This window comes from Balaenoptera ricei, chromosome 14 (genome assembly GCF_028023285.1).
Source record: "Balaenoptera ricei isolate mBalRic1 chromosome 14, mBalRic1.hap2, whole genome shotgun sequence".
In the NCBI taxonomy this organism is placed as follows: domain Eukaryota; kingdom Metazoa; phylum Chordata; class Mammalia; order Artiodactyla; family Balaenopteridae; genus Balaenoptera; species Balaenoptera ricei.
Genome location: NC_082652.1, coordinates 27,987,144 through 28,014,250, shown reverse-complemented (window position 1 = coordinate 28,014,250; position 27,107 = coordinate 27,987,144). Strand labels below are relative to the sequence as shown.

The 27,107-nt window shown below is 59.5% G+C and overlaps 1 protein-coding gene across 3 annotated transcripts; it reads right to left on the bottom strand.

Annotated features, from left to right (window-relative positions):
- Positions 1–1,399: 1,399 nt before the first annotated feature.
- TANGO2 (transport and golgi organization 2 homolog) lies at positions 1,400–25,844 on the bottom strand. 3 transcript variants are annotated; one of them, XM_059894219.1, is made up of 9 exons: positions 25,782–25,844; positions 17,368–17,465; positions 11,613–11,701; positions 7,193–7,312; positions 6,686–6,800; positions 5,662–5,732; positions 3,307–3,460; positions 2,824–2,928; positions 1,400–2,334 (listed from the first exon to the last, which is right to left on the bottom strand). In XM_059894219.1, exons 2-9 carry the CDS (start codon positions 17,421–17,423, stop codon positions 2,214–2,216), a joined length of 831 nt encoding a protein of 276 aa, XP_059750202.1. In that variant the 5' UTR covers positions 17,424–17,465; positions 25,782–25,844; the 3' UTR covers positions 1,400–2,213. The 3 variants fall into 3 exon arrangements, with proteins under 3 accessions (XP_059750202.1, XP_059750204.1, XP_059750203.1); XM_059894221.1 differs by lacking the exons at positions 17,368–17,465; positions 25,782–25,844 and adding an exon at positions 12,959–15,779; XM_059894220.1 differs by lacking the exons at positions 17,368–17,465; positions 25,782–25,844 and adding an exon at positions 11,781–12,023.
- Positions 25,845–27,107: the final 1,263 nt, after the last annotated feature.

The window sequence follows — 27,107 nt, the reverse complement described above, 5'->3', positions numbered from 1 at the left end:
TCCTGGCTTCGTGACTCTGCCTCCCCACCCACCTGGGGACTGAAGGACTGTTACTGTGTCTCCCCAAGCCTCAGTTTCCTTGTGTGTAAAGCAAGGTCACAATTTTTTAATCTTGCTTGGGCTGCCATAACAAAGTACGACAAGTGAGGGAGCTTAAACAACAGAAATTTATTCTCACAGTTCTGGAGGCTGGACGTCTGAGGGCAGGGTGTCACAGGGCCGTGCTCCCTCTGAGGGCTCCAGGGGAGGACGTGCCCTGGCCTCTCTCCCAGCTTCTGGGGTTCCTTGGCGTGAGGCAGCCCAGCTCCAGTCTTCACAGGCGTCTGCCTGGGTGCCTGTCTGTCCCTGTGTCCACGTTTCCCCCTTTTTATAAGGACACCACTCATATTGGATTAGGGCCACCCTAACGATCCCATTTTATTCTGATTACCTCTGGAAAGACCGTAACAAGATCACATTCTGAGGTACTGGGTGCTGGGGTCCAACATATCTTTTGGAGGGCACACAACTCAGCCCATAACAATAGAAACAAGTCTTGGGCTGCCCCTTCCTCAGGGGTTCCAAGCTGCCAGGGAGCCCAGGGCAGGCAGGGGCAGAGGGGACCGTGACAAGTGTGGGAAGCTTTTCCTGTGCAGGCCCGTCCCTGGGGCAGTGGCAAACATCTGAAAGGCTCTTCAGATGGCTTTGCACCCAGTCCAGCGGCACCCCATGAGGGCAGACCTGCCTGGCCAGGGCAGGTGCTGGTGTGGGGACCTGGTCCATTTCATGGTGCAAGGTGGCCTGCTGAAGCAGACAGAGGGTGTTGGCAGTGCCGGAGCTGGGAGCCTGGCTAGCCATGGCTCAGCTGGACACGTGGGTGGGGGGCACAGGCTGCGTCACACTGGGAGCCCCTTCATGCCTGGCTGTGGGGTGGTGAGCAGGAAGGGAGAAGTGACGGAGAGGCAGGTTGGGCCCAGTCAAGGTCCACAGCTCACCCGAGCTGTCACTGCACTGAGAAGGCCAAGTCAGGTCGGCCGCTGAGGCGGAGGGAAGCCTGAGTGTCAGCATTGGACACAGGACCCCCAAATGCCCAGCCCCAGCTGGGGACAGGAGCTCCAGGGTGCTTGCCCAAAACAAGGGCCCTGGGGTAGGACAGACTCCACCTGCTCTGTTACCTGAAGCCCAGCCCTTCCTGCCATCCCCCGGCCTCCACGGTCCAGCACGTGTGCACTGCTCCCCAGGGCTCCCACCTGCACCCGGATGAACTCCTGGCTTCCGTCACAGTGCTCAGGAGGCCATGAGCAAAAGGGAAAAGAGGAAGAGCCCTGCACCGGGGTCTGGGCCCCAGGAGCTCCTGGGGGCTCCCGCACGGCAGCTTTGGTCATCCTGTCACAGAGTCAAGGGCCTGGAATGCACTGGCTCACAACGGCCTCAAGAGTTTTATTATCAGTGTCTCACATTCAAGTACAGAGTCTTATGAAGTTTAACTCCCTAGGAGAAGGGAAATGGCAGGGGCAGCTGTGTCCCCTCCCTGAGATGGGCCTGCCCGGAACCCATGACCCCCCTGCACAGGTGGAGGCCTGAGAGCCTGCCGAGGCGGCCCAGTGCACATGGATGCCCCCTCACAGGATAGCTCCACACACAGGACCCCCCGGCACCCACAGAACCACCGGACCCACCCAGCGGCCTGTGCCTGTGCTATGGAGGAGGTTTTCCTCATTCAAATGTGGCCCGTGTCCTCTCCAAGAGCAGGGCTGGTGGTCAGGAACTGGCTACGCCCAGAAGAGGAGGGGCCACTTTGAAACAGACATCCACTCTTGTTGTCGGGATCACAGCAAGACTCACTGGCCAGAAGCACGTGTGGGTGTTGAGAGGCACAGCTCTGCGTGTCTGGCTCGCATGGGGGGTGCATGCCTGGAGCGTGTGCATATCTGAGCACGTGTGCACACGTCTACTGCCTGTAACGTGTGCACGCGTGCATGATGGGTGTCACGTGTGCCTTGTGTGAGCTTCTGTGCGTGGGCAGGGGGAGGCACGGCACACCTGGGCCTGCCGCACACCTGGCCATGGGCCTCCGTCATTTCCACTGGCACAAGGCTGGACCCCGAGCTTGACGTGGGGATGCAAACAGTTCACACACATCAGAGGGCTCTGGCCCTGGGGGACGCTGGCCGAGTCACAGGCAGTACCTGTGACAGGGCCTCCCGGGAGCCCCGGCCACACCCGGGTGGGGGTTAGCTCTGCAGCCTGAACTCGTGGGTGCTGGTCTCCCAGCAAGAGGGGTCCGTGCCCAGCATGCTTCGCTCTGTGAAGGTCACGTGCCCATCTGCATCCACAAGGATGACTGTGTTGGTTCTGAAAGAGAGCATGGGGCCTGTGTTCAGCCCGCTGCCCCTGGACCCCTGCACGCCAGTCAGAGCCCCAAATGGATCAGAACAGAGGTGCGAGGGGCCTTGCTGGGCACTGGCCTGGCTCGAGATGGGTCACAAAGAGCAGCAGCCTCAGTCTCGGTGAGCAGAGGGTCCCCTGTGAGGCATCAGGGCCCTGAGCTGCGGGCCCCACAGGCCCCTGCCCACAAGTCCTATCACCTCCCCTCTGAAACACCCCCAGGCCGCCCTGCCCACCCTCTGCAGCACGAGCCCTGATTGCCCACCACTCTCAGCAGGGTGGGCCCTGGGCTGACCAGGCACTTCCCCGCTCAGAACCCCCAGGGCTCCCAGCACCACCACCGGGGACTGCCCAGACACCTGCAGTGGCTTCTAGGCAGAGTGGAGGTGGGGAGGAGCTGGGGAAGGTGGGCTCCTCCAGGGACAGGAGGGCCCACCAGCGGCCCATCCGTCGTACCTGGTGCCGTAGTCCGGGCAGCGCACACACACAGCCGCATACTTGCTAAGTATGGGCTGCACGTACTCCCTGCCCTGGTCCTCGATGGCCGGGTCCGGCAGCTGCCTGAAGGACAGAGGAGGGGTCACCACTGGCCGCCCCCCACCTATCCCCACCAACGCTCAGCCGCAGCCCTGTAGCGCCTGAGGAGCCCTCCAGCCTCAGAGAGGGGCTAGGGGAACCACAAGGGTCGTTCTGGGCACTTTCCAGGTCAAGGCCTCGAACCTCCATCTAGCCTTTCACTCAGGGCTCCATTGTGGGGGCCAGGCCGCAGGACAGCGATTGCCGGCCAGTCCCTGTGCTGGGGCCACCAGGAGCTTCCCAGGGCCCAGGGCACGAGCTCATGGGCTCTGTCCAGTCAGAGCCGTGCAGGCCCTGTGGAAGGACAGTAGCCACCTCTCAGAGCCGGGGGGCGGGTGTGTGTGTGTGTGGCACGGCACTCACGCCTCTTCGTTGTTGAGCACGTCCAGGAGCTGGGCGGCCAGGGCGTCCTTGGGGAGTGCCTGGCCTCGCTCCACGGCCTCCAGGAAGAGCCGCTTCCCGAAGCACAGCTTCCTCCAGGGCGTCTCCAGCAGCGCGTTGCTTAGCCCGTAGGTCCCTGCAGGAGGGGTTGGCTCGGCCAGCGTCGGAGGTGTCGGGGGCTGTGGCTGGAACTCCACCCACCCGCCCCTTCTCTACATGCGTCCAGTAACTCGCCAGGCCTCAGGGATGGGTGATCGGAATCAACAGCAGAGGAAGGTCCGTCCATAAGTTGGGGGAGCCCGACATGGGGGTCCACCTGAGAAGGTCAAGGCTGGGAGCACCACAGCCTGAGGCCAGGAGGCGGCCCACCGGGGTCAGCCGGGGTCAGGGAGCCCGCTGACCTTGGCAGGCCCGAGGCGTAGGCCAGGTCCTGGCTGGGGGCGCCGTAGGGTCTTAGAGCAAGTTTCTCAGGACAAGTTCTCAAGAAGAGGCCCAGCTTCAATGTGGAAAGGCCCCCAGAGCCTCTTCTCAAGAGGCAGCAGGGGCAGCCAACCTGGAGCCATGCGGCCTGAAAAGATGCACCAATGACAGAGAGCCACCACCCTCTGCTGCTACCGGACTCTGGGCCAAGTCTGACATGACTACTGCCACTTGGCACTGTGGGGCCCATAGTCACGCCGCCAGCCACGGCATCACCGCGCTGTATCCATCAGGCACCTGGCAGCTACATGCAAAGAACAGAGCAGGACCCCCACCGTGCACCACACACAAGAGTCCATTGAAAATGTCTCAAAGACCTGAACATGAGAGCTAAAACCAAACAGGGGAAAAGCTACACAACCTTAGATTAGGAAATGACTTCCTAGATGTGACACCAAAAGCATGAGCAACAACAAAAAAAATACATAAAATTGGACATCATCAAAATTTAAAATGACGTACTTCAAAAGAGACCAACGAGAAAGGGGAAAATCCCACAGGATGGGAGAAAATATTTGCAAATCATGCAACTGATGAGAGACTTGTATTTAGAATATATAAAACAATTCTTACAATTCAATAACAAAAAGACAACCCAATTTAAAAACAAGCATAGGACTTGAATAGACATTTCTCCAAACAAGATACACAAATGGCCAACAAGCACATGAAAAGCTGCTCAACGTCATTAACCATCAGGGAAATGCAAATCAAGGCCACAGTGAGACCGCATCATACCCCAGAACAGCTGCGATCAAAAAGTCAGACAGTGACAAGTCTTGGCGAGGATGGGGAGAGACTGGAACCTCATAAGTTGCTGCTGGGAATATAAAATGGCACAGCTGCTTTGGAAAACAGTCTGGCAATTCCTCAAAAGGTTAAATGGTTACCTTATGATCTAGCAACTCCACTCCTAGGTCCACACACAAGAGAAATGAAAACGTTTCCACACAAAAACATATAACAAACATTCGCAGCAGCATTTTCCACAATAGCCAAAAGGTGGAAACAACCAAGTGTCCTTCAGCGGATAATGGATAAACAAAAGGCAGAAAATCCACACGATGGAATATTATTCAGCCATAAAAAGGAATGGAGCCCTCACTCACGCTACAACATGGATGAACCTTGAAAGCATTACATAAAGGGAAAGAAACCAGACACAAAAGGCCACGTATTGTCTGCATCTGTTTATGTAAAATGTGCAGGACGGGCAAATCCACAGAGACAGAAAGGAGACTAGTGGTTTCTAGGGGCCGGTGGCAGTGCCAGTGGGTGTGGTTTCTTGGTGAGGTGATGAAAATGTTCTAGAGTTGGATTTTAGTGAGGGTTGCACCACTTTGTAGATAGAGTAAAAACGACTGAAGGCACACTCTAATGAGTGAACTGTATGACATGTGGTTATATCTCAATGGAGCTGTTGTTTTTTTTTTAAGGGACATGGATCAGGCGCGGCAGGCTCAGGGATGAAATAGGACGGAGTTCAAAAGAATTCCTTCCAAGCAGCAATTTAGCAGAAAAGAAGCATCTCCAGTCACAGTTGAGGGCATCATGGGGTGGTTTCCAGATGCTTCCACAAAGGCCACAGAATTGCAGGGGGAGGTCTCTGCATCCTTTTGTGCCTTTTAGCTTCCAATTCTCTCCAGACAGCCAGGGACTCGGTACAGGGGGAAGGCAACCTAACCTGTGGGCAGCCTCATGTGGGCCAGGTGAGGCCATGGCCACTACTGGCCACAAGGTACACGAACGGCCGAAAAACAGCCCCAGGAGGGAAATCAGCAGGGACCCGGTCCCTGAAAGTACTGGGGTCCCCACAAGAGCAGCCCCACCCTGTGCCACCCGCCAGAGCAGCCTCACCTGGCGCCAGGACAACAGGCTCACGCTCCCCCCGGTTTCCATAGTAGCAAATGACATCTCCCTTCTCTGTGCTGCGGACCGGAGGGGAGACAGGGTCAGACGGGAGCCACAGGGCGTCCCCAACCCTCGCCATCTGGCAAGCCCCACAGCCCGGGCCCCAGCACTCAGGTGGCACCATCCGTGCAGGCACCACTGTTGCTGAGCTATCTGCCCCCCACCCCGCCCAGCATCTCTCTGTGTGCCAACATGGGCCTGGCCACACCCCAACTGCCACTTCCCCACGTGGCCCCAGCCTCCTGCAGAGTCCCAGCAACCTGACTCCTGAATCTCACAGCCAGCGCAGGTACCCTGGACTCAAGGGCCTGCACCTCCCTGGGGGACCTGCTCCTCCCGCCTCTAGGACAGGCCCCTCTGCCCCTGCTCCTGCCCTACTCCCAGGCAGTCTGCCCCACCCCGGGGCGGAGAAAGCTCCCGGCCACCATGTCCTCTGGTGACAGGGCCCATGGGTGGCATGGACAGCGTCATTGCCCCAGGAGCCGTCCGCCGAGCCCCTTGCAGAAGCCGACGTGAGCCTCGTCACCCACTCTGCCCAGCACTCGGCAGCGCCCGACCACCATGGGGCCCGGGGTCTCCGTACCCAGCTGTGCCTGCACCGCCTTCTCCACCGGGGCACCTCTGCCACCAGACCACAGGGCAAGTGAGGTATGGCTCAAAAACGGGCTCCTCAGCCACAGACGCAGGGAGGAGATGAGTCGGAGGGGCCGGTCTGGCCCGGGTACACCCCTGGCCCTACTCCAGCTCCCACAGCAGGAGCTGGCGGCCCTCACGCTGCCCCAGCTTGGCTCCCTGAGTCCCCAGGACAGTGGGTCTGGGAGGCGCTCGGCCCTCGGGACGCTCCCTGAGCCCACCAGGTGTAATGTCCCCAGAGAGGCTGCCACAGATGCCCCGGCTCCCGCTGCCTGCCGAGCCTGCAACCCAGCCCTGTGCGGCGCCTGGGGGCTGCGTCCCCACCTGGTAGACCCACCTTAGGTCGGCCGCTATGAGGTTGAAGCCGTTGTACAGGTGGCCCTCTGCGGAGACCTTCTTCAGGTAGGACAAGCTATCCACGTCTGAGGTCAGAAACTGGGCCACGAGTTCACCTACGTCAGGGGACACACGCCCATGGCCGGGGCGGTAGGACTGAGCCCCTCTCCCGGGGAGACTGATGGTCCCCCACGGGACGGCCACACCTCAGCAACCCGGCAGCCAAGGAGGAGGGCACCAAGAACTGATTTTGAAAATTTTTCCTGTTGTGCCCCGACATGGAAGTCCAGCAAGAGGGGAAAAGTCTTCAGTGGGGACAGTATATGTCCACCAGACGGGCAGTGACAACACGGCAGTCGGGAGCCATGCCATGGCCACAAGTGGGAGCCATATGGCCAGGCCGAGGGTGGCTCCTGGCGTTGCCAGCCATGGGGCTTCAGGGCCCCTCTTTTCGCCACTCCTCCCGTCCCTCCAGGTGCCCAGGAAGCGCCCCCCCCCAACCCCGTACCTCGGCCCCGGGCGTCCCGGTCCAGCCGTGGCTGCAGGTAGTTGGTAAGTGCCGCCAGCTTGCCCCGCGTGTTGATGCCCAGCCACGTGCCGCCTTCCTTGCCTTCCTCCATGTCCAGCCCTGCGGCAACAACAGTGTCACCACCAGCCCAGCAGCCCTTATGGTGAAACGGGGACTGGAACTCTGCAGGCTGAGGCAGCCCCTGGGGACCATGGGTATGTGGGAGAGACCCTCGCCCGGGACAACACCTGATGCCCCTGGGAGCCCCCGGCCCCTGCACAACACATCCTGATGCCTGGGTGGGCGTCAGGCTCGGGGCACAGCACCAGCTCCGTTGCAGAAATCACGCCAGGCCCCAGCCCCGCATCCTGATCAGGTGTAGGGACACCGGCTGTCCTCCCTAGGCAGGACCCAGCCCTCGGTGGGCCCTTCACTAGGAGCCCCGCAGGCTGCAACCCTCCATAACCGTGGGCCCCGCCACAGGGCAGCAAGGCCACTACAGCCCCAGGAGAGTGTCTTCCCAGGCCAGAGGGGCATTTCACTTGACAACTGGAGTGAAAATAGCTAAGTCATTAACATATTATTATTATAACAGTAATAAGTTATAATAGTAGAAGAACTAAAAGCCGCAAAGATCTGAAAGAAGCAAAACTGTCCTTATTTGTACAAGATAGGATCGTATGTAAAGAAGATCCAAAAGGATCTACAAAAAAAACCTACTGGAATAAGTGAATACTTGGCAAGAACTGGGAAATGAAAATTCAATTAATCATTTACAACAGCACTGAAAGAGTTTTAAAACACTTAGGAAAACGTTACGGGAAAGATGTGTGTGCTGAGGGATGGACGTCAGGCCGACCTAGTTAAAGGAGGAGACTTGTTCCTTGCCCGGGAAGCTCACATGGTTAAGAGGACAGCTCTCCCAGAGTGTGGAGAAAAGGGAGCCTCCTACACTGTTGGTGGGAATGTAAATTGGTGCAGCCACCATGGAGAACAGTATGGAGGTTCCTGAAAAAACTAAAAATAGAGCTACCGTATGATCCTGCAATCCCACTCCTGGGTGTATACGCAGAGAAAACTAATTCGAAAAGATATACGCACCCCAATGTTCACAGCAGCACTATTCACAATGGCCACGACATAGAAACAACCTAAATGTCCACTGACAGATGAATGGATAAAGAAGATGTGGTACGTATATACAATGGAATATTACTCAGCTATAAAAAAAGAACAAAATAATGTCATTCGCAGCAACATGGATGGAAATTATTGTACTAAGTAAAATAAGTCAGAAAGAGAAAGACAGGGCTTCCCTGGTGGCACAGCGGTTGAGAATCTGCCTGCCAATGCAGGGGACACGGGTTCGAGCCCTGGTCTGGGAAGATCCCACATGCCGCGGAGCAACTAGGCCCGTGAGCCACAACTACTGAGCCTGTGCGTCTGGAGCCTGTGCTCCGCAGCAAGAGAGGCCGCGATAGTGAGAGGCCCGCGCACCGCGATGAAGAGTGGCCCCTGCTTGCCGCAACTAGAGAAAGCCCTCGCACAGAAACGAAGACCCAACACAGCCAAAATTAATAATAATAAATAAATAAATAAATAAATAAGCTCATTTAAAAACAACAACAAAAAAAAACGTAGCACTTAAAAAAAAACTGTTTAAAAAAAAAAAAGAGAAAGACAAATATAATATGATATCACCTGTATGTGTCATCTGATATATGACACAAATGAACATATCTATGAAACAGACTCATAGACATAGAGAACAGACTTGTGGATGCCAAGGGGGAGGGGGGGGTGGGGGAGGGATGGAGTGGGAGTTTGGGATTAGCAGATACAAACCATTACATACAGGATAGATAAACAACAAGGTCCTACCGTACAGCACAGGGAACTATATTCAATATCCTATAATGAACCATAATGGAAAAGAATATACACATATGCATGTATAACTGAATCACTGTGCTGAACAGCAGAAATTAACACAACCTTGTAAATCAATTGTACTTCAGTAAAAAAATAATAAAACAAAACAAAAAAAGGATGACAGTTCTCCCCAAATGACCAAGAGGATGACCATGATCCCAGTGAAGACCCCGTGGGCTGGTGTTTATAGAAATTCATAAGCTGGCCCTGAAGTTCAGGACGTCCACAGCAGTCCCAACAAGCAGCAAAGCCACAGGGCTCACCTCAGCTGGTTCCCAGACTTGCTCAGAGGCTGCAGCACCCGACATGTCAGTGGTACACAAGAGTCAACAACGACCCCACACGGATGTGATCAACTGACTTTCAGCCAGTTTGCCATAGTCATGCACAGGCCAGATGAGGCCCACTGGTCAGTGCTGCAGGGACAGCTGGAGAGGTGGGCGTGGCTCAGTCCCTGCTTTGTACTGCACGCAAAGTTTAATTTGAGACAAATCACAGACCTAAGCATAAACCCAAATCAGGAGGCTTCCAGAAGCACACAGAGGAAAATATCTTTACGACCTCATGATAGGCAAAGACTTTGTGGGTAAGACACAAAAAGAACAAGTCACAAAACAGAAGATAAACAGCACTTCATTAAAATAAAATATTCTGCTCACCAAAGGACATCATGAAGAAAATGAGACAGTGACACAATTATCCAGCAAAGGATTCACATCCAGAGGACAGAGGCCTCTAACAAACCAACAACTAGAAAGTGAATGAAGCTTCCACATCTGGCCAAACAACAGAGTCCAGACAAGGAAGATACCACGGTGGAATTTCTGGAGATAAAAACTACAGTGTGTGAGATGAAAAATATGCAGAATGGGATTAAAAGCAGATTAGACACTAAAGAAAAAAAGGTTAGTGAACGTGAGTAAAGGATATGGCAATAGAAACCACCTAAAAAGGAGCAGGGACAACAGAGGGCTTTTAAGTGAACCGAGCATCACCGAAGGGCACGACCACTTCAGATAAACTGACACACGTGTGACTGTGGGGCTGAGGAGAGACAGCAGGAGACGGAGGACTTGAAGAAACAGAACCCAGAGGTTCCTGAATGCCTAACAAGTCCCCAGCAATGCTGACGCTGCTGCTACAATTCTGTGCACGCTGGGTGACGCCAGACAGAGGGAGGGGGTGGACCTTGGGGTCTCCCAGGCTTGAGCCGGGCGCAGTGGCCACGGGTCCACCCAGCACTGCGGTGCAGCAGGGCCACCCTCCCGCCTGGCAGGACCCGTATCAACGCGCCAGGGGCCGCCTCCAAACCACTGCAAAGGGTGAAGGACTTGAGTGGCTGGGGCTCCCCAGCGGGATGGGCACTGACCAGGGCAGGTAGTGTGGAGCCCAGGGGCCAGGACGGCCAAGGGGCCCAGGCAGGCTCACCCTTCGTCTGAGCCTCCGTGTCCTCATCTACAAAGTGCCCCAGCAGTGCCTCCCGCCTCCCTCCCGAAGGCTCAGCTCCTCGCCCTTCACCTCACCCGTCCCGAGCAGTCCCCACTTCAGCCTCCCATGCATGCCCTGCAGCAGTGACACACACGGCCTGCCCTCTCCCCACGACCCCTTTGTTCCGTCCTAGCCCAGGATGGTCCTGGCCATGCCCACAGGCTCCCCTCGGACCCCCTCCCGTGGCCCAGCAGGCCTGCCCCTGGACCTCTGGGGGAGCCATGGCCGGCCTGGCTGAAGACCCCACACACGACCGCTGTGCCCAGAGCTCAGGCAGCGGGGGCCTCCCTGCCAGCCCCACCCCACGCTCCCGAGCAAGCAGGTATCCAAGGTCTCCCGAGCAGCTTCTGGTGAGGCCAAGACCCAGCCTCACCCTCCTGCACTCCCACCCTGAGGGCCCCGCTCACAGCTCTCCCCACCTCCTTCCAGACCTCCGCTTTGGTCTCCCCACTCCCATCCTCCTCCCACGCAGCACCATTGCCCGACCCCAGTCCACACTGGAGGCCTTCGTGAATGCTCCAGACGAGCTTCCAGGCTCCGCAGGCAGAGAGGGTCCCTGGCCCAGCCGACACCTGTCTGCACGTCCTCCGAGTGGCCCCTGCCTGCTGGGATAGGAGCTGCTCCCTCCAAGGGGCCCGCGGAAGCCACCGGCAGGGCAGGCGGGGTGCGGTCACCTCCACTCCACCCCATGGGCTCCTCATCGGCTCCCCCAGCCCTGCCAGCCGGGCCTCTGCTCCCCAAACTCAGGCCGCTCTCCCTGGGGCAAGGGGTGCCAGGTGTGTAACAGAATTACATGCACATACACATGCATGTACACACACATGCATGCACGCACAACCATGATGCTCTGAGGTGACCGGTCTGAACTCATGCCTCACACGAGACCAACCGCAGCGGATGGTGGATCCAAATACAACCCCCACCTTCCATCTGCTTCCCCCGGGGATCCGGGCACGTGAAGCTGAGTGGACGGTGCTGGGTGGACAGCGGGGACACTCACCGCTGAGGACCTCGTTGTTGTTCCCCCAGAAGTCCGCGGCCCTGGAAGGCCGGTGGTAGAACTCGTCCCTGTTGGCGGCCAGGATGAGCCTGAGGAGAGAGCACGGCTGAGGGTCTCGCGTGAATGTGGAAGAGTCACGTGTTTCCTCTCGTTACCAAGACAACGCACCTTGGTAGGCAGCAACGTGGGCAAGTCCCAGAGAGGACGGGGATCCGCTGGGAGGAGGAGACGGGTGGCTGCCGGCTCAGCCCTGCTCGCTCCACCACCTGGAACAGGGCGTTGGGCGGGCGTGTCCTCCTGCCCTTCGGTCCCTTCCCTGACGACACCCTGTAAGCCTCCCACCAGCGCTCAGGGACTCCGAGGGCTGCTCCATCCCGCACTTTGGGGTGTCTTTGGGAGGGAGCGAGTGAGGACTTCTCTGTGTTTCACTAGTGTTTTGTATTATGAATCAAACAAGTATTTCTTTGGCAATTAGGAAAGACGTCGATGTTTTCAGGGCCCTGGTTTTGAGATAAGAAAACGAAGTTTTCGGTCAGCTTTGCCATTTAAAATAACTACAAACACAGACAGTGACTGAGTGGGCGGGGTCACCCCACAGGGTCCCGTAGACCCCGGGGTCTAAGAGTGGCCGCCGAAGGACCCTCCAAGCACCGCAGGCGGGCGCGGCACCTGGGGCCACAGTGGGTCTGAAACCAAGTTCGCTGAGTCAGGGGTTAGATCCTCAGAAGTCTTCAGAGGTACTGTTTGCATCGACTCATTGATTTCATGAATACTGGCTTGTGGTAAAATGTGAATTAACAAAGACACTCACAAAATTGAAGGCAAAACCAGTGCTGGCACCCCAGGGCCCTGGAAGTGTCTCACCTGTGCGCACGTGTCACCCCCCACCTGTGCCTCCCACGCCACCTCGGCCACAGGCGCTGGCACCGCCAGGGACCACCCTGGAAGCCTCACCACCCTCAGGATGCCCGTCTAGCCTGTGGCCTGGCTCTTCCTCCACACAGCTGGCTCTAGGGCTGCGCCGGGTCCAGGCGCAGGGGGCAGGGGGTTCACTGTCCCTGACATGAGCCGCAGCAGCTCACAGAAGGATCCTCTGCAGCTCCAGCTGCCAGGCCCTGACCCGGACCCCACCCCCTGCCTCTTGCCACGTCTGCCCTGTCCCCCTGGGACCCAGTCTGGGACCCATCCTGGCAGAAGCTTGCTAAGCAGCAGTCAGGAAAAGGACAGCGCAATGCCCCCCCTCCCCGGGTGGGGAGACTTGGCTGTGGGGCCTGGGCCCCACAGAGGGTGCGGTGGCTCCTGTGCCAGGATCAAGTGTCCTCCTTCAGGTGCCCAGCGCCCCTCACCTGCCCGCTCGCCTGACCCCTGCAGTCGCAGGGGACGGGAGGCTGAGCCCGAACCAGGCCGGTGCTGTGGCTTCTGGTTCCCATTCTTGTGAAGACTCCAGAAAGGAAAACTTAGGGAAAATAACAAAGCGAAAGAGCAGTGCCTCTGTCCTCTTACTCCAACTGCCCATTTGTAGACAAGAAGCGAGGTGTTTGCTAATTGCTAGGAGCCTGAAGCGCTGGGTTGCTTTCATCAGAGTCACTGTTTAGCCGAACTGCTGGTGGGCATGATGGTACCACGTGGAGGCTCCAAGCGAGAGGAAGCCCCTCACTCCTCACTTCCAAGTCCAACTGGGCACAGTCATGGAAAGGGTCTGTCATCATTTGAGGGGTGGGTCTGGGCACAGTCAGGGGAGGGATCTGCACACCGCCGGGGGGTGTTTGGCAGCAGTGACGGATGCACAGGCCAGGGTCCAATGAAGTGTCCAGTAGTGACAACCTCCATGGAAGCCACCCCAAAGGGCAACAGCTGGCCCAGCAGTCCCTCCAGGTGGAGCCAGTAAAAGCATCAGCCTGTGGGTCTAAATGATATTTTGACAAAGAGGGTGGTGACGTGACAGCCATGACAGCGCCATCCTGACGGGAGTATGCTGGTCTTCTATGCAGCCAAACATCTACACAAATGCGGCAGCTTAAAGCAACGCCCACCCATCATCTCAGCCGGGTGCTCAGCCCCGGGGTGACACAGGTGCTGGTCGGCGGGGTCTCTGCTGTTGCAGGGGTCAGTTCCTTGAAGCCATGTGACTGGGGCCCCTGGTCTCGCCTGCCGTGTGCCGAGGTCACTCGCCTCCTGGAGGCCGCCCTCAAGCTCTGGCCACGGGCCCCTCCAAGGGCAGCAGCTTACTCCCTGAGGAGGGGCTGGTCCCTCTGCGGGCCGCCCAAATGAGGTCAGGCCCACCCAGGACACCCCCGTCCCATGAACTCCAGGTCCCCTGATTCGGGACTTTCATCGTGTCGGCAAAATATGGAGGTTCCAAGTGCTGGGCAACCTCAGGCGTGGTGGGGGGTGCGGTGCAGAGGCCGGGACCCCCCAGGGGTGACCCCAGGAGGGTGCGGCACCTGTGGGTGGGCAGGTATGCAGCCTGGAAGGCAGGTCAAACCCAAGGGCGCCTGGGGGATCATGATGGGCAGTGCCTGGGGGGACATGGCAGTGGGATATGATGCGGGGAGAGCTGCCACGTCTGGAGGGATGGGTGCCCCAATATGGAGGGCAGTGGGCTGGTGACATGGGGGTGGGGTGCAGACGAGGGGTCCATGACAGTCATGGCCCAGCCCAACATCAGGCCTGGAGCTGCTCTGCAGAGGCAGTTCACATGTACTCCCGGCCACACTGGGCTGTCTCCCCTCCCTTCCCACACCCACGAGGGCACTTGTCTGAATAGCCCACAGGACACACGCTCTAAATCGGCTGCAACCCAAGGAGGGGAGAGAGGCTTCAAGAGCCCCACAGGCACGGCAGAGCTGGCAGGGCTGGCCTCATCTTTCAGGAACTAATTCTAGGGAGGCCAGAAAACAGGTTCCCATGAGACTGGAAAGGACAAAGCCAGGAGTGGCACCACCCACAGCATCAGAGTGAGGATGTCCCGCTCTGTCCTTCAGGGCAGAGGTGATCTGTTTAGATCAATGCTTACACACGGCAGGGATGGCCACAGACCCAGATGGAAGAGTCCTCTGCAATCAGCTGACCCTGGAGCATTACTGACACAGGGGTGACCTTAGCTCACAAACACAGATGAAAACAGGTGCGATGTCGAACGTGCCGGAGCAGGGGCCTGTGTGGGTCCCAGGCCCTGGACAGGCTTTGTGGGCAGTGGTGTCCAAGTGGACGGCGGCCCTGGGTCTGGGCCTTTCCGGCTGTGGGGAGAGGACCTAGTCTCAATGATGCATGACGACAAAGCGCCACAATGACCCACTCCACCACCCAACATGAGGACACGGACCAACGCTGCAGGGAGCCTCTGGTACAGCCATCAGAAGACACACGAGGAAATCAACTTGGAGGTTCCGTGTGATCCAGGATTTTCTGATTCTGGGTATATACCCAAAAGGACTGAAAAGAGGGCTGGGACAGGTACTTGTACACTAATGTCCACAGCAGCCGAGAAGCAGGAACAGTACAGGTGTCCGCCGACAGGATGGACGCAGACACAAAACATAGTCCATCCACACAAGGAACATTATTCAGCCTTAAGAAGGAAGGAAATCCTGACACATGTTACAACGTGCATGAACCTTGAGGACATTATGTTGAGTGAAAAAAAGCCAGACACAAAAAGAAAACATATGATGCTACTTCCATGAGGCACTTAGAAGAGTCAAGGTCATAGAGACAAAAAGAAGGAGGGTGGGTGCCAGGGGCTGGGGAGGGGGATGGGGAGTCAGTGTTTGTTGGGCACAGAGTGTCAGTTTGGGAAGATGAGAACGTTCTGGTGACAGTTACATGACAGTGTGAATGTGCTTAATGCCGCTGAGCCCTGCGCTTAAAAATGGTAAATTTATGTCATGTATACTTAACCACAAACACACACACACACAAAGTACACTTCTTCTCCTGACATCACTGGGTGGGGGGCCGGCAGTGAACACAGTGATGGGCACTGGGGTGGGGGCAGAAGCTGCTGCACTGCCAGCCAGGGCAGCGACAGCTTAGGTGGGAGGGAGCCCAGGTGAGGACAGCCAGGCCTCCTGGCTCTGTGCCTGCCCCCCGCAACTCCAGGAGCTGGGGGCCCCTCCTTGGTCTCCGATGGGCCCAGGGTCGGCTCACCAGGCTCTCCTCACGGCCCTGCTGCAGTGTCCCTCCCACAGCAGCTCCACCCCCACTCCTCCCGTCCTAGTCCCACATCACATGTGAGAGCTGCCCACCCCGGAGCCGGAAGCCCCTCTCACCCTCCAACGCCATCAGGCTAGGACAACATTTGAGATCAATGCTGAGACCGAGTCCCAGCCCGGGAGCTGTCAGAGGCAGGTCCTGGCAGGACGCAGGCTCCCCCTCCCCGTCCCTTCCATTCCTTCTCACTCCCAGGAGAACAGGGGTGACCTCAGGGCTTGGCTGAATCCGTGAGTAAGAACCAAGGCAGCCATGGACTCGGTGGCCATCAGGCCGCGTGTCCTCACTTGTCAGGAGGAAGGAGTGCTACTCTCAGCGCGGAAGGCGACAGCGCCAGTGATCCACCTGTTGCCTCAGCCCCACTCCCGCCCTTCCTGGGGGCTCTGCAGTGGCTGCAGGTCCAGTTCTGTCAGCAGAGGGCGCTGGAGGGACGCTGCAGAGGGAGAGGCTTCTCTCCCAGGCTCTGGGTGCGGCTTCCCCAGCAACAAGCGCCCCAGACAGCGGCCAGCGCGAGCGGAGCAGGCAGACTTCCAGCAAGTGCCCAGAGAGCTCCCGGCTGCCCGGTGTGCCACGGCTGTGCCCCCAGCAAGGTCTGGGTCTCAGCCCAAGGATGGAAGACAGGCTCTGCCTCGGGCACCCCGATCCCACAACAGTTTATATTTCCACGAGTTAGACGTTCCCTGCTCAAATCACTGCTCCGGGATTCTGTCCCCTGGCTGGACCCTGACTCACACGGCATGCTCTGTTGGGGGCTGCTCAGGGCCAGCTCCCGGCCCCCAGCATGGCCCTGCTGCCCACTCCCCTGCAGGAAAGGGACACTGGGCACCCCTTGTTCCCCGTTCCCCAGCCTGGAATGAGTTACTTCAGCCACACATCAGGTAGCACGGAATCCCAGAAGCCAGTTGAAATGTTCCAGATCTTGAGATGATGTAAACTTCCTAGGCAGTCGCACTAGTGGCTCATCTGTGGTTGAGGGTCACATCCCAGCCTCATTCTCCGTGTGGATAAATGTCGGTGGATTCCCACCAGGGTGCCGGGGAATGGAGGGGCGCCGTCCAGAGCCGGGGGTCATGGGGAGGAGAGGAATCCGGACCGTGTGTGGCCCCTCACTGGCCTCGGCCTCCCGCCTCCTCTAGCTGGTCCCCCAGCTTCCCTGACCCGCCCCCCACACTCTGCCCTCACCACCCAGACTGCTCACTGGCCACAGGCTCCAGCCCCACAAGCCAGGTGTCGCTCCCTATCACTCTGTTCTGTTGCAACCTGATCCCCAGTCAGAGGTGCAGGGCTGTGCTGGACCCACGTCACTCCCCCATCCTGCCCACATGGCCACCTTCAGCGGCTCAGTCTTAGCATCTCTGCACATCGACTCAGGGTCCCTGCCCACACTGAGTGGCCACTGTGGGAGAGGGCAGGGCAGGGCCCGGGCAGCGTGTCCCAGGGCCTGGCCTCTGCCCCCGACCCCGCACATGGAGCCCAAACAGGCACTGAGGATGGCGTGTTCCCAAGGCCGAGCAGGATAGCAGACGCAGCACGAGGGGGTTACCTGTACGCATTTTTGGAAACGGGGCGAGGATCGAACTTAAAGAAGATGATGCACATGGGTCCCCAAGGGGTGGCTTGGCTCACACGGGGTAACGAGGTCTGTGGGAGAAGGAAAAATGAGTTGAGTAAATGGCAGACAACAGAACTGCCTCCCAAACCTGCAAAACTCCCTTGCCCAAACGGAATGGGCTCACGACGCCCAGACCCTCGCTGGACGAGGAGACCGCGTGTCGGATGCCCTGACACTCATCCATCTCTGTAAACACGCTCCTGGGCACTGGCCAGACACTCCCCTGACGCCTGTGACCTCGTTGGCCCTGGATTGTTGGCAATTGCTTCTGGTTCTGGGGTCTGAAACGGAACCCTTCCCACCTTGGGATTCACAGGAGATTGTTCCCACCACACCGACCCTGGCTTCAAAGCCATGCCAGCATCGCATGGTGGGTGGGCGGGCATGGTGGCTCTGGCCACCGTGCAAAGAGAAGCCAAGGATGGGCCGGAGCCCAAGGCCAGCACCACAGACACAACCGTGGCTCAGAGCCACGCGGTAGCTGCCCAGCACACGAGGCCTTCGGGCGTCCCACCCTCCTCTCACTCGTGCTCACTGGTCTGGCTGGCGCAGGTGGCAGGGGCAGGGTTCACCCCACTATTTTCCCTGTCGGCCCCCACAGGCCCTGGAGGGACCCCCAGGATTCAGCCCTGTGTTCCTCCAGGCACAGATGTGGTGACAGCCTCAGAGGACCAACTTTTGTGGCTGTGCAGCTGAGGTGCTGCTGCGGTGACGAGCACCATCTGCAGCAGCCCGGGGCGCTAGGGGATGTGTGCCATGTGAGATGGGCTGCCAGCCGCTGCCCCCCCCCCCCCGGGATGCTGGGCCACATGCAGTGCTGATGCAGAAGGGCCCTGTGCAGAAGGGTTCCCCAAGGTGATGGGAACAGGCTGGGTTCCCGCCAGGGCGGCCTGGCAGTGTCCACTGGTGGCCATCATCCCAGGAGTGCCTGATGATCCCAGTACTGGTAGGCAGACTGTTGGGACCGACCTCCCTGGTAAAAGCAATTCCAAACGCTTGAAAGAAGGTGAAAAATCTTAAAAGCAACCAAGAGCTGACAAGGTCATGCAGGATTTAGCCAACATCTCAGAGAACACAGGAACCCAGAGAGGAAAGACAGCAGAGTACAGCAGCAGTTCCTGCCCCAGGGCAGTGGCCCACGGGGCAAACCAGGCTCTGGTGGCCTCAGGGATGAGGGAGACAGAAGACACAGCCCAGGACCGACCCAGGACAGGGAGCTAGGGTTGGGGGGTTGTATCCACAGCCACACCAGGGCCGCAGGGAAGGTGCACAGAAGTGGGCGTGGTCCCTGAGAAGCTCCATGTGCAGAACTAGGGCCACACCAGGGGTCCAGGGACTTGGTCTGATGGGTGCTTGCACTGGCAGTGCCCCTGGGCACCAGGCAAACCAAAGTTTTCCTCTTCATCCCAGACTTCCGAGAAGTCTCACAAATAATTTCAAGAACAAAAAGCAGTACAATAGAAAGAACCACATAAAACAAAGCACCACAGCAAGAACCAGCAGTAGTCCCCACACGTCCCATAAACCAGCCACTGAGTACAGGAGAAAGGAGCTCAGGAATATCTGCAGGGAAAGGACATGATAAAGAGTAAATGGGGTGTCCACCCCAGCACCAGAAAGACCCTTTAGAAACAGCAGCCCCAGTAAGTACGACTTAAAACTTGGCAGAGAATGTTCGGCAGATTAGGCACAGAGAATGAGAATCACCCAGAATGCAGTGCAGGGTGATGGGAAGCACGCTGGGCATCACAGGGCCTCGTCATCCCACCTGTCCCGTGTAGCTGGCAGGGCTCCCAGCACCTGCCTCGTGACCAGAGTCCAGCACAGAAGACACAGGTCCCCCACCCTGAGGGGGCTGGTCTCTCCCAGACACAAGGATGCTCCAGGCAAGGTTGGCCTGTGTCATCTGTGGCAACCAGGCTGGCCGAGGTCAATGGGAGAAGCCCTGCTGAGATCCCACCACCCCCGGCCCCGCCAGGACAAAGGGCTGCGTCACCAGGAACACACTACTCTGGGCCGTCAAAGGAGGCCAGCATGCCTGCCATCCCCCCACGCCCAGCCCAGGCTGCATGACTGGCACTGGGCGAGGTCGCCGGCCACCGCTGCTCACAGGCCAGATGCAGAGCCCCCCAATTCGGCTGCAGCACCCCACCACCCTAGCTGGCCCAGGTGGGTGGCAGACAAGCCCTCCAGAAGGTGGTGGCAAGAAGGGCTCCGCGGTCAGAGGAAGGCTGCCGAGCGGTCTCCGGGCAGCTTGCTGCCAGTGGTGTGGGCGCGGAACCCAGGGCTGCGGCCTCAGTGAAGAGTGAAGACGCGGTCATTGGGAGGGAAGGACCAGAGGAAAGCCAGCCCCTGGGGAAGAGACCATCAGGAACTGCCTTTCTCTCCAATCCCTCACCCCCCACTCGAGCCAGGCCCGCTGCCAACTGGCCCATCCCCTTCCCGCTTCACTCCCACCACCCCCAGCACCCTCCTTCGCAGGTCCTGTGGGTGCAGGGCCCTTCTTCCATCCTGCCCCAACCCAGGCCGAGCTCCAACACCCTCTTCGGGGCCTGGCGAGTCCTCCCTGACACCCCTGCTGACTTTCGGGGTTCCCAGAGCAAGCCCTGGACACACCACTGCCGTCCCACCACTGCACTGCAGCGGGGCACTGACTGGGGCATCCTGCCCGGGGCGCTCCGCTGCTGGGAAATGCTCCCCTCCGCTCCTAAGGCTTCCAAGGCCACGGAGTGGGAAGGTGAGGTGGGGGAGCAGTTCAACAGGTCTCACTGCTCCAGGTAAACTCAGGGCTCCTCCTCACCAGGTGACACCTAAGCCTGTCAGGAGGAAGTCACCCTGAAGAGCACCTGGGCTGGCAAGTGCCGAGGGAGGGGGGGCGACCGGGGCAGAAGCACGCCGGCTTTCTCACGCCATCCCCGCCCCGCCCACCTTCACCTGGAGCCTGGGGTGTCCACACGCCCATGTCAGAGCTCTGTGGCTGCTGGGGCCGCCATGAGGGCCAGGTGGCCAGAGGCAGAGGCAGAGGCAGAGCCAGAGGTGGGCAGGAAGGTCCCGGGGCCTGACGAGGAGCCTCACCCACAGGCCTCAGAGACCACAGGGTGGACGCCGCCTGGAGGTGGGCAAAGCCTGCGGCTTCAAGCGATACAGGAAGCCGTGCCGGCCCAACGGGTGTGGAGGCCGCTAAGGTGACGTGCACACCCCGCCAGGTGTGTGGATGGCAGTCGGATGCCACACGCCTGCCCTCTGCAGGTGAGGGGGCTCCCTCCCCCTCCCTCCCCCTTGCTTGGCCCCATGGCAAGCAGGATGGCAGTGGGGGACCCAGGCCAGGAGAGCAGGGCCCCCACCCGATGGGGCAGGTGACACACTGACCTGGAGGAGGCCGGGCCCCAGTGCCACGGGGCAGGGGAGGGACAGCTGGGGACCCCTTTCCCAGGTCGGGCACATCCTGGGCAGGCTCCTCTCTCACCGAGAGTTCAGGTGGTGCCAGGGGCCACATGAGGGCTCTGGGGGATGGGGGTGCCTGCTGGCTGCACTCGGGGTGATAGTGTGGGCACACGTGGGGTCTCCTGACCCCAGTACATGCTCTCAGGATGCCCCGGGCACTGGACCTGCCCATCTGCACCCCCTGGCACACGAATGAGCTGCTCCAGCCACGTCACGGAAATGCTCGGCAGCCAGCGTGCTCCTGAGCATCCCTGCTGACCCTCCCCAGGTGCGAGCAGCCCCCAGGAAAGCTCACAGTGGGGCAGCCGGCTCCGTCCTGGCCACAGTCCTGGAATCACTGTGCCCATGTGTATCTTGCTGGGGGGCTGCCTTACAACTGCCTCGCATACAGGGGTGCAGCCAGGCCTCAGACGGGCCCCCACGGAAGGAAGACCCCAGACGGTGGCCTGGGCTGAGGGGAAGCCTCATGGGCAGCAGTCTGAGGGGGCCTCCCAGGACCGGAGGATGCAGGCTGTGAGATGGCCGAACATCCTGACAAGTGCCCAGGGTGCCCACGTGGCGTGGCAGTGGGTCTCTGGGCCTGGTGGCAGAGAGAAGCCATATTTGTCACCACTAGGGTTGGGGGGCATGTCGTTTTGTGCTCACTGCAAGGCCCCAAAGGAAGGCCCCCGCCCATGGCTCCACGTACTCCACAGATGTATGCTCCATCACATGCACAGGACCCCGCCACCCTGTCTTCTTGCCACCTGGCCATGCGGTTCGCCCACGCCCTGGGTAGCGGCGTCCCCCACCTGCCTGCTGCTGCCCGGGGCATGTGCGCCTTCTGTCCACTCTTGCCATCCAGCTTCCACCCATACAGAGTAACACAGCCGGGCCCGGTGCGCACGTTCTGCAAACAGGCTGAGGACCTTCCCAACAGGTGTCGTCCTGTCTCCCAGGCAGACATCCGGGAGGCAGAATCACTGGGCAGGGGGTGGCGCTCTTAGATGAGCACGCCCGGCCGACTCCCTCCAATGTCTGGCACAGGGGCGTCCAGCACGAGGGGACCCGCCACTGCTCCCCCGACCCTCACCGCAGTGGCAGGAGATGCTCAGGTGGTCTGCTGGCATCCCCCAGCAGCCACTGGCACACCGTGCCAGGATCCAGGGCCTCTGTCCCACAGTGCGGTGGCAGCGGGGTGGGGTGGCCCATCCCTTTGCCTGTGCTGCCTCCATCGGAATCCATATGTCCTTCCACAGCAAGTCCCCCCACTTGTACTGCATGGTTCTCGCCCTTCTCATCTCAAAGCAAGAGCCCCTTTCTCTTGATTTCCGTGCGTGGTTGCGTTTGGGCTTTGTTCTAGGATGTATCCAGGGTCTGCCTATGTGGGAGGTGTGAGCCACGGACCCCCATGCTTCCCAGCAGACGGGCATGCTGTCTGCCACCACCTGGGTCACGCCCTGGACACCCCACCACTCGGCCCCTCGGCCCCTGAGCTTCAGCACATGCTGTGGTATCTGGAAGGTGAGTCTCCCTCTTGGCTTTTCACAGAAGCTTCTAAAACTCCGACTGATCAGGGCACACCAGGCACTGTGGGGTACCCATGTCCATGAAGTGACACAGACGAGGAAGTCCACAGCCCGGAGCTGGAAGCCAGGCTGTCTGTCCATAGTGGTGTCCACCCGCCTGAGCAGCGTGGGGCACAGCGGGACCCCACCCATGAGAGCATACCACTCGGTGCTTGTACGAGGCAAGGAAGAAGCAAGACTCATGCGTGGGTACAGAAGTCAGGGCAGGCCACCTGGCCAGGGGACAATGGAGACCCGCAGGGAGACGTTTGGGTGCTAGTGACGGTGTCCACACCCTGATCTGGATGGCGGCTGCATGCTGGGCTCACTCTGCACCATCCCTGGAGCTGGACGCTGCACACTTCCGGTAGGGAAAACAGGATCATCCACCTGGAAAGCTGCCCATGAGGAGAACATGGACAGACCCTGCCCTCCTTCCCCGCTGGCTTTGAGTTGCTACTCTGGGTGGGGGGGCACTGAGGGGTGAGGCAGGAAGAGCAATTCTCAGGAGACCGGACAAGGCGGATCCAGCCCCAGCTCAGAGCTCCTCAGAACAGGACGGAGCGGCCAGGCTGCCCTGAGTTCTGCACAAGGACCCACACACTCAGGCGACCACCGGGTGGGGTGGGGGCCTGTGCCCTCGGGGAGCACTTCCCTCTGTCAGACAGAGGGGAGCACGCTGGCCAGAGGCAGCGAGGAATGCGGGGACACATGCGAGCAAGCAGGAACAAGGGGGCCTGGGCCAGTGGGACAGTGAGGCCCCGGGTCCCAGCAATCAGTCTCCTCTGGCTGTTGCTTAGGGCTCTGGGCAGGGGGTGATGGAGCCCTAGAGTCGGCGGCTCCACTCCTTACGCCCAGCACCGCACACATGTGGAGGAACGTGGTCAAGGCTAGCCAGCCTGTCCATCTGGCCTTGAGCAGAGGAGCTGGGCACCCCACCCACCCTGCACAGGGCGGAACTGGACGGCAGGAGCTGCTCTTTACAAGTGACGTGTGACGTCCCCCCAGGCTGCCAGCAGAGGAGGTAAACACATGGGAACACATTGTCGCTGTTCCGGAGCCTTCGCTGAGAAAGCCCTGCCATCCTAATCGTTCCAAGCAGCCCGCCGCCCCCCCCCCCCAAACACTGTGCCCTCCTCCCTGCCCACGACCTAGAACTCCATAATCTACACTCTGTCATCTGGCTGATAAGTAGCATTTCACCATGACACATTTTCTATGGCGACACTCTTTCCTGAGATCTTCAAGATGTCTTAGGAGCACTAATTCAGCCTCATACCAAGTATCATTGTCCCTTCAAGGTTCAAAAGGGCAACACAAATGAGGGATACAGTGAGCCACGGTGAGCTCTGGATGCTCCGCACCCCGGCCCCTCCTGGCAGGAACACAGCTTCCCCACAAGGCGGGGGCCAGCCCGGCCTCATGGTGGCCCCTATAGCTCACATGGTTAATAGGGGAGGAAGGGGGCATTCCCACCAGCCCCTCGAAAGAGGGTGGAAGTAAATACTTATAGTAGGCATGGTCCTGAAGACCCAGCAGAGCCTCCCTGAGTACCAGCTGACACCACGAGATGGGGGCTGGCCTCTTTACTTTTAAGCGTGTATCCATTATTTCTGCAACCTAAAAAAAAAGTTGAGAGGGAAAAAAAAAAGGCTTCATCGATACCCTGAAAAGGGAACTCAGTGGTCCAGGGGTGTCCTCATTCTCTCAGAGCCCATCACCAAACCCCGAAGTCCAGACCAACAAACTGTCCTCAACACCGGCTGACATGTTGCCAAAGGATGGACCCAGTCCTCACACATCTGGGGTGTCAGTGACGAGCGTGGCCCTATTTGTAGCAGCCCGCCTACCTCCCTGCCCTGGGCTACTGACATCCTCAGAAGCAGCAGCATCCACGGACAGGCGAGTGGGACCGGGAGGCGCCTTCTAGAGCAGCAGCCAGCACAGGAGTAAGTCCCCACAACACCACATGTAACTACACCCAGGGTAAACATGATCAAAGTGACAGCCCAGAAATGAAAAAACAAAGAAAGCATGAGGCAGTAATACGGCTCAGGGGCTGGGCAGCGGGGCAGAGCTGACGGCTAGTGGTCTGGTCTGAGGGGCCTGCATTCTGCAGACACACCAGTAACACACAGCCACAGGACTGCAGGACACATGCTTTTGAAGTGAATGGTCAGGGGTCCAAGGGGGTGGGAGCACCAGGGCAACATGCCCGCCCACTGGGAGCCCTGGGAACCTGGAGAGGGGGGAACAGAAGCTCTGCTGTGTCCACCTGCCAACACAGCCACCCTCCTGCAGCCCCACCCCACACGAAAGGTCACCCGACGCAGGAAGGTTCTTAGGAGAGGGGCTCAGGAGGAGAGGCCAACCCTGGCTCTTACTGACCTTGGGAACACCATTGGCCCTCGGCCTGAGTTTTCTTCGCTGTGAACGGTGTCTGGCCAACAAATACTTGCCGTGAAAGGCTGCCCAGAAGACTAAGGAACAAGCAGCAAAAAGCAATTCCCAAGAGCTACCAGCTGCAGGCGCCCCTTACAGCACCATTACTGCACAGCTGCCGCATGGAAACAGCAACAGCAAAACATCAGTGGGCAAGTCCGCAGCAGGATGGCAGGGCAGGCCTGGCTGACCATGTGACATCCCCAGTGGAGGACAGACGGGGGCTTGAGCCTCAGGGACCGGTCCAAGGCCAGAAGGCCCAAGCCAAATCTGTGGCCCAGAGGTGAGCGTGGTAGCTGCTGGGCGGGAAGGCGTCTTAAAGCCCAGAGGCTACAAGGCCTTGCCCAGCATGCAGCCCTGCCCAGTCTCCTCCCCTGACGCCCTGGGGGGGAAGGTCTGAGTATTGAGCCACCCCAGGAAGACCGTGTCCAGACGCACAGATGACCTGGCACTTGCTGCCTCCCCGGAGAGACATCAGCTGTCACCCACAGCAGGGCGCAGGGAGGGAGCAGCGTGACTCAGGGCTCTGGGGCCGACAGCCGCGTAGCCCACCCACCCTCGCCCCGCGATGACCGCGCAGCTCCCGATCGGCCAGTCTGCCCCACCGAGGGACACCGGCCCTGCCTGCGGGGCCCACGCCCCACCCAGGCGGGGACACTGGAAACGCCTTCCAGGAATGGGAGGGACGCTCCTTCGGCCGGGGTCGGCTTGGTCTCCCCGGACCGGCCGCTGGATTTGCATTCACCGCCTCGAGAAGGGGAAACTGAGGCAGGGCGGGCTGTACGGCCGCTTCCGACTCCGCGCCCCACTTCCCGAGACCCGCTTCCCGACTCCGAGCCCCGAGCACCGCGGGGAGCGCAGCCGGCCACCCGCCGCCGGCCACCCGCCGCCCGCAGTCCACCGCGTACTCACCACCTCCGCCACCGCCGCCGACTTCCGGGTGCTGCGCCCGCGCGCCGCCGCCACCGCCCAGGCCCCGCCCCCCACCGCCTGCGCACTCGCCATTGGGCAGCGCGGCTAGGGGCGGGGCGGCGAGCCGCGAGCCGGAGCACAGTTGGCTGCGCGCACCATCGCTCCGGGCTGCACCTCCCGGCGCCCCGCCCCCGGGGCTGCGCCAAGCGCCCGGCTGCGCCTCGTGACCCCTGCGGCCTTTGCAGCCCGCCCGGTTCGGACACCGGCCCCTGGGCCCTGACCTCGAGGACACGTCACCTGCCCGCCCAGCGTCCCGCGCTGCACTGGGCCCTGCTGGAGGCTCTGCAGGGATGCTCACTGGTGGGGCCCTGCTCGCCCCCTCCATGCCTCTTAACTGGCCATCTTCCTCACTGCACCCCTGACATCCCTGCCAAACTCAGGACAGACCCTGGACCGGCCACTGCAGCCTTTAACCCACCTCGAGGCTGTTCTGCAGGGCCGGCCCCAGGATGAAGGGCTGCCGGCTTGATCTGCACCGGGTTACAAGTGAGCAAGAGGCTGGGAAGGGGCACTGACCCGGGCCCTTGCAAGAGAACAGAGTCATTCACTGGGCTCCCTGCGCACACTGGCCTCTGGGCTGTGTCTGGGGTCTGAGTGCAGAGAAAGTGGGGAGTCAGAGGCCCAGGGCTTGCTCCAAAGTGGGCCCTCAGCAAATAGTTGTATTAAGGTTAATAACAATGTGCTAAGTGCTCTAAACCCAGAGTTGCAGGACACAGCTCTCATTTATCCCATTTTACAGATGCAAACATCGAGGCTCAGAGCAGTTATGTATGTCACTTGCCTGAAGTCAAAAGAAGGTGGCAAGTAGCAGTGGCTGGATTAGCTCCACAGCCCTGCGTTGAGGTTGTAGGTGCCCTGATCCTTCCTTGGAGCACTGACGCCCTGTGAAAACTGGGGCTCAGAGAGGGCAAGGGCCTGGCTGGTAGTAAACACAGGCAAGAGTAAAACCCAAACCTGCATGACACCCCCAAAGGCCCATTCCACCCCACTCTCTTGCCATCTTATCTGTGTTCCTCCTGGAACTCAACAAAAGCTCTTTACAGGCACAGAAGCCAAGGACTCCCGACGTCCAAGGACTCCTGGCCAGCAGGCGGCAAACCCAGTGAGACACTCAGTCCTCCCTCCTGCCTTCTGTCAAGAGAGTCATGCTGGGTGGGTGCCAGTGATTCCCCTCCTGGCAGCTGGATCATGCAGTCCAGCCAAGAGGTAGTAGTGTTGAATAAGCAGGACCTGGGGCTTGGAGGCGAGTGACCATGCCCTGGGGGA